This window comes from Contarinia nasturtii, unplaced genomic scaffold, assembly GCF_009176525.2.
Source record: "Contarinia nasturtii isolate CC-2019 unplaced genomic scaffold, AAFC_CNas_1.1 Cnas_scaffold_810, whole genome shotgun sequence".
Lineage (NCBI taxonomy): Eukaryota > Metazoa > Arthropoda > Insecta > Diptera > Cecidomyiidae > Contarinia > Contarinia nasturtii.
This window is the reverse complement of record NW_022198157.1, coordinates 506,633-514,045: the sequence shown is the minus strand read 5'-3', so window position 1 is coordinate 514,045 and position 7,413 is coordinate 506,633. Positions and strand designations below refer to the sequence as shown.

The 7,413-nt window shown below is 35.9% G+C and overlaps 2 protein-coding genes across 2 annotated transcripts; one reads left to right on the top strand and one right to left on the bottom strand.

Annotated features, from left to right (window-relative positions):
• Positions 1-6: 6 nt before the first annotated feature.
• Positions 7-4,830, bottom strand: LOC116342089 (exportin-6-A). The gene is made up of 9 exons (XM_031769580.1): positions 4,627-4,830; positions 3,672-4,348; positions 3,445-3,562; positions 2,903-3,358; positions 2,576-2,840; positions 1,654-2,512; positions 1,342-1,551; positions 835-1,276; positions 7-613 (listed from the first exon to the last, which is right to left on the bottom strand). The coding sequence occupies exons 1-9, from the start codon at positions 4,627-4,629 to the stop codon at positions 545-547; spliced, it is 3,099 nt and encodes a 1,032-aa protein (XP_031625440.1). The 5' UTR covers positions 4,630-4,830; the 3' UTR covers positions 7-544.
• Positions 4,831-5,752: 922 nt separating this feature from the next.
• Positions 5,753-7,039, top strand: LOC116342195 (BTB/POZ domain-containing protein 3-like). Its single transcript, XM_031769714.1, has one exon. The coding sequence runs from the start codon at positions 5,753-5,755 to the stop codon at positions 7,037-7,039; it is 1,287 nt and encodes a 428-aa protein (XP_031625574.1).
• Positions 7,040-7,413: the final 374 nt, after the last annotated feature.

The window sequence follows — 7,413 nt, the reverse complement described above, 5'->3', positions numbered from 1 at the left end:
ATGCTTTTATTAAAGTAAAATAATCGTTTGTAGATTAATCAAATGTCTTTTTTGTTTTTATCAGGCGAATATCTCGAATGTGTTTTCACTATTTTCTGTTTTTCTTTTGTTTCTCTTGTATAGACAGTCTTTGGCTTCATTTCAATCAACAAAAAGCAATTCACTTTCGTTTATACCTAGCAAACTAATATAATCTCTACTGTGCGACATAAACAAAGACTGAATATACCACAATGAACTGAGTTGATCGATCACGCTTCGGATCGAATTATGTATTGCATTTTAACGAAATTTTCCATTTTATGCTTCGTTTATAAAAAAAAAATTAAATGCATGCTGACGCAGATGAAAAAAAAATAATACCCTTACTTCACTACGCGGAAATTCCAATCATGCTGATTTCATTTGAAAATATGAAATCGATTTCTATCACAAACAATCAAAAAGAGCAAAAAAACGTCGAATACAAAACCAAACCAAATGTATTCGTGCTGGAGAATTGTCTTGTATTTGGAAAATGATCTTGTATCTGATGAACTGTTTGTTATTGTGATTGTATACATTTTGCATCTGCTACCCACTGCGCCGTTTTTGCTGAAAATGTTGGGAAATCCTGTTTTTGGGAGGAAAAAATCGATTTCAATTAAATTATTTTTTTCAGTGATTCTTTCAATGCTAATGACAGCATAAGAATTCGGGTACAGCTAAGTGCACGCTGCATGTGTGACAACATAATATATTTCATTCATTAATTTGGAGCCGCATGCCATGCACATTCATTGACCTCATTCAATTGCTGACATCATAGCTGTTACTTTCATTACAACTGCTTACCTTTGCCGAACAAATGTCATGGATAAACTTTGAGTCGTGCGCGTATCCAAGAGTCACGAATGCTGTTTGCAATGCAGTCTCGTTGGCATGACTCATGTTGAACAGGACACTAATCAATTGATCTTGATGCAAAATACCATTAGGTGAAATTAATAAACCTAGTAATGTTTCCAGGAACGATCCCAGTAGGTTTGTTTTGAAAAATTGGCGATTGAATAGCTTCCAACGTCCGTGTAAACATTGTAATGATGTTAATACGGTTTGTGTGATATGTGGATCGATGATTTGCACCAATGCTTGACCATAGCTATTCATGATGGCCAACAGTTCATGGGCATGCTCCGGTTGGTCTTCGATTGGTATGGGTTGATCACTAGCACCGGGTGAGAAACCACGTAATACTTGCGATTTGTAAAAGTATTGCCAACGACTTGTCAAAATTCTGATAGTAAAAATGCGAAGCATTAGTAAAATTGTAATGTCATAGCAGAGGTTCATTTTTCATACCCATCAAATAAGCAGTATAGAGCATGAGCCACATCACAAAATTCGCTTGGATTTCGTCCTTGCATCAAAAGTGGCGATACGAAATTCAATGTGAAATCCAAAATTGATGGCAACAGATTTGCACCGAGACTTCCCGGCTGTTGCACGACCAGCAGTAGCATTTGAAGTAATTTTTCGACAGCTTTGTAACGATTGGTCGTCAATTGTTCTCTGCAATGATTTGAAATTGTTCGTTAAATTCAAACTTTGACAAAAACACCTTTATAACCAGGCAGGGTCAAAACGATAAAAACTCTCAAAATTGTCTCTTACCTTGTTGTTGTTTTAATAAAAATGTCCAACATTTCGAAGATGTATTGTGATCCCAATTGAATTTGAAGCGTTCGAATGACGCTGAGTGCAAATTTAAGGACGCAACTGGCAATCTCTTCACTCACCGCACCAAATTCTTTGTAGATCAAAATGGATTTTGTGATTGGTGGCCTATACGCACTGACCAGCATTTGTTTAACAGATGACGATGATTCGCGATGATGATCGATGATTTCGTTCAAAATGGGCAAAATCACTGTAATCACCTTTATAACTTTGTCATGTTGATTGTGCATCACAGAATGGTCCAAATTCAGCATATTCTCTGACAAATTGTGCACATACTCTTGCAACAGTGTGAGTCGTCGATCAAACGCTTGTTCGGCATTTGAGACATTCGGCCATGACAACACCAAACAATTAACAATTGCATTTCGAATAATGGTTGCTGCTTGTTGGTCCAAATATGTTAAATTGTTGCCCATTTGAATGAGCTGCTTAAACGATAGACAATCCAACATGTACTGTGGACGGTTGACCGATGACACTGTGAGTAAAAATTGTGCTGCAGCTAATGTAATCATTTTCGGCTCTTGCAATAGGTTGGATGGTGGCATCAGAATTTGTGCCACATTCTCGATCAACGATTTCAATTCGTGTTCACTTCGAAGAATCGGTGACCATGGCAACAGATTTCGAATAGAATTCAAGAGCTGAGCGAATATCTCGACAAAATTTGTACTAAGCGACGAATCACCAAATGATATCGAATGCAATTTATTCACCGCAATAAATTTAATCGCATAAATAAGGCAATACGTTATTTGTGACAAATTCTTTGGAATCTCTTGTAAACATCCTGCGAAGTGAAAAATGAATTTCAATTAAATTCAAGGTAAATGAGTAGATTTTCTAATATTACCTTGTAGAATTGGTGTCAATCGTGTCAATGTTTGACATAGTGATGATAAGTCACGGAGAATACAGTACACCAACTGACTTCGTTGGTTATCATTTATGATTAGCGTTCCATTGGAATCGATTGATTTTTCTAATGATTCAAAAATTTCGAATGGTTTACTCCATTCACTATAGACCTGTTCGAATACTTGAAGCGGTTTTACTTCGGCCACCAAAGCGATCGTTTCTATGCACTGTGTCAAGTAGTGCTGCCAATCGGTGAGCATCTGAAATGAGTGTGTTTTGAATATTTTGCCATTTTTTTGTATGTACTTGACCGAATACTTACATCATCATCGAGATTTTCATTATCCAGTGTTTTCAATTCCTCTAAATCGACGCGAAATTGAATTTTTTGTAAAATTCCGGCGACCAATAAATGCATGGTTTGGGTGTATCGTCCAAAGCCACTTGATGCCAGTCCAGTGATGATTGGATGCCAAATGGTTAATTTTTCAGTGAATGGAAGGGGTGCATAGCTTTCAAACGTGAAACTATACAGTGCTGTGATGAATTCAGGGAATACAATTTCATCGTCAATCCATCGTGACCATTGTTGTGCGATAAATAGCCGCAGTAATTCAGTTAACTTGTCCTGATACATTTCATTGGTCACAATCAGCCGTGGTTGTTTCAGAATATTTTTTATTCCATTGGCGATAACATGGGGTAATGGCAACGTTTGTTGACGATAAAAGAGTTCGGTGATTGCACCCAAAGCAGCAACTGAAACGTCGCTATCATGCTATTTGTGACAGAGTGAAAGTGAGATTTAAATGTGTGGTTTTGTATTCGTCAGAGGATGTGATAAAAAATGAATGAATGACTCACTTCTTTCCAGTTGGCCAAATCAAAAAGATTTATGAGTAGTTGCTCGTGTAATAATTCCTCAGTTGATGTCCACGACAGTAAATGCTGTACACAACTTAATAACTCTATTGCAGATAAACTATAAAAAAAGCGATTAAAAATAAATTACATTTCCAGCAGCTATGATTGCATCATCATAACACCAAAGTGTATGTTCAATGGATGCTATTTTATATTTAAAAACGTACCACAATCGATTATCCTTTGGCAGTGATTGAATCAGTTCGCGATCCAAAAAGTTACTTGGCACCGTTGCAAAATCAATTCCATTCAGACCATATGCATGAATCACAAGAAATTTTGTTAACAATTGAAACACTTCTGGCATACACAAGCTCAAATTGGAATGAAAATATTTTTTACGATCCGACGTAATGTCATCACGTGTGCTAACTAATTCTTCAGATGTTGTCCGAAGTAATGTGATACCTAGGATGAAATTTGTTTTCAACAATTCCATTAAATGACACATATACGATGAATGCTCATCGGGAAATTCACGTTTGCCCATCAATGCAATGAGTTGGGCGATTTTTTCGCGTTGTACACGCGACACCGTGGCCACATTTAGATTTGCATAGCAATTCCATAAAGTGTCTCGCAATCGCATCCGATCACTTTCATCAAGATATTTCCATTTTCGTACGATGGCCGCTTCAATTGTTGATGCATTGAAAAACCAAAAGAATTGATGACCATTCGCTGTTGCATTGTTCAACTGATACAAACACTGTGGCCACGAGCGTATGTCATTTTGAAATTCAATCAGTTGCTTTTCAATTTCATGTTTACGCGCATTGCTTGTGCTCGGATAGTTAAATTCGTTCAGCAAACCTTCAATAGCCGACAATGGAATCGAAGTTACCTAAATAGAATAAATCAATCAACACAAATGACATAGTGATCATCAAAATTAAAAGTAGGCAAAATTGCGTGACATTCTATGACCATAAGTATCAAATAAATGAGTCATTCACATTGAACGCAATAGAAAAACACAAAAAAACAATAACTCGCATTTAGGACCTTGATATTGTCCAACAAATGTTGTTTGTCGATTCGAATGACGCGATATCAATACCAGTCTTTGGTGCGTTTTTTTATACGATAGATAGATACATTCAAATCAATCATCATACTCACCATTATTGGTTTGATCAAATTATGTGGTTTACTGTGATTTCAACTGGATTCGAATTTGGTTATCGTAAACATGAACACGATAATTATACTAAATATTTAAAACAGCGACAGATGACCACAGTTGTGTAGCGAAAAAAAAACACACCAAATTTCGGTTTGAAGTCAAATACAATGAAAACTACAAAAGAGTCGCATGAATCCACAAAAAAAACTTCATTGACACACATAAAGAGAGAAAAATTGACAAGACGAAAAACGATTCGAGTCTATTTACATGCACGATTTTGATTGTGCAAGTGGGACAGGCGCATGTATTTGTACAATAGCATTATACCATATCACACACTATTTCGTCGCTCTGTTGGTACATGTGTCTGTGTATGTGTCATGCTCATGCTGGTAGTACGCATTTTCGCAAGTGAATTGACTAATTCGATTTCATTTGGAAATGGATGCGTTCAATGCGACTACGGGAAACACGATTGATGGTGAAATTTGTATATTTGAAATATTACTGCACATTTCTCATAATTTTTCACAAACAAAAATTAATTGGCTCACTTGAAATATTTTCGGTTTAAGAAAAAATGAAAACGAAAATTTAAAATTAGACATTAAAAATTGTTTAACATTGACAGAGAGCTATGTCGAATTTCGTTTCGAAATGAAGGCATTCAATGTCACCGTGTTTTGGTCTGTAGATTTTATCGTATTCAAAACAAAAACATCTTATTGGATATGCAGTACCGTTTCGATAAAAACGTTTTTCGCAACCCAACCAATAATTTCATCAATTTGAAATAATTTTTCCATTTTTTAATCGATTTTCTACCGCCTTTTCCAAATAACATTCCAAACGTTTGTTTATGATTTCAAATAATATTCAAACGGTGTGCTCGTTCAATCACATCAATACAACATCATCAGATAACAATGTTGTTGAGATGATCGTCATTATCTGTAAAACGGTACTTTTGAATACTTCATTCGAAAGCGCTCATTAGCTCATTGTTCGTTGTTCTGTTTGCGCCAAAGTCTGTCACAAGTTTTGTCAACGATTTTTATCATCTTCTTACAATTGAATTTAAAACCAAAATTTTTCAACAAAAAAAAGTAAAGTATTACCATGGAGCATCTTCGTTATTTGGAAAGTCAATTTTTGAACGAAAATTTGGCCGACATTGATTTCATCATCGAAACTGACGTGGGAACGGTAAAAATTCCATCGCACAAAGTAATTCTATCATCAGGCAGTTGGCAATTTTCGAAGCGCTTCACCGATTGCGTTGATTTGAAGAAAATCGAAATTTTCAACTCAACAAAATCATCGTTTGAAGAGTTTTTGTTCACATTCTATTCGTCGAGTCCGGAGAAAAATTTCACCATCGAAAATGCAGCCAAAGTATTGACGTTGGCGAAAACGTTCGAAGTTGGCCACTGTATTAAGGCGTCCGAACGATTTTTGATCAAAAACCTGCCATTGAATCAAATTTGTTTCGGCTATTGTTTGGCCATTGAATTTGGGCTGGCCGATTTGAAAATTCATTGCTTCAAGCAAATCAACGAGAAGAAACATGAGGTGTTTAAGACGCAATCATTTTTTGCATGCGATCAAGATGCACTCAACGACATTTTGGAGAATGTGACGATTAAAAACGATGATGAAATCACAATGGTATGGAATGCATGCATGAATTGGGCTGAAAAACAGTGCATTATGCGGTCGATTGATGCATCCGATATGGGACAGCGCCGAGAATTGTTGGGCAAGTGTTTTAACCGAATGCAATTGCTTGCCGCAAAAAATGATGAATTTTTGAAGAGCACCATGGAAAATAGCAAAGAGCTATTCGATGATGATACAAAACAAGTCGAGCTGTCATCACCATTGGTTACCAGCCAGCACCTTGATAATTCATTGGACTGCTGCAACAGTATGTTTTATACATGTGTAAAGGAAGATGTCAACCAAATTGAAAGCGATGAGTTGATTTTTGATCGCTTCCGGGAAACGATTTTGTCTCCGCAGGCATGCTATGCAGATGTGCCAATTTCCATTGAATTTCAATCGACAAAAGAGGTGGCATTGATTGGTATGGCATTTTCGACGGTAACTGGTGCACCAAAAGGTAAAATCACGATTTTACAGACGGATGCCGGTAGAATGATTGCTGAACAACAAATCCAATACAGCAATGTATTTCGTCACGAGCCGAAAAACTTTATTTCGATTGAAAACGTCATTTTGGAACCAGAGACATCTTACACCATCAAAATCGAATTTGCCAAAGACATTATATATCGATCCAGTCGTCGCATTTCAAATCAATATCACACAGACGATTTTACAGTGTCGATCAAGGCCGCGCGACGTGACATTTTTTCGCACTTCGTCTTCAGCGAATGCTTTTAATTTGCTGGACAATGTTTTCGAACATATTAAATGCATATTAATCAAGAATAAAGCAGAAAAAAATTAAGTATAACTATTTAAGTATTTGAAGGTTAAAATCACTTTTATGAAGATCAACATATTTTCGCATGAGAATTAATGAAATAATTTCAAAATAAGATAAATCATTATTTTATAGAACTTTGGTATATGTTTCTTGTTTGTTTGTTGAACCAAATTAAAGAAAAAACGAATTATTTGATTATGTACATTTTTGATATAATCATTTTCGAATAAAGGTATTTTATATGAAAGAAAAATTGCACGATTTTCATTGAAACTGTTGAATGTATTGGAATATGGGGTAAAGCGAAGGATTTTAGTGCTAAAGTGGT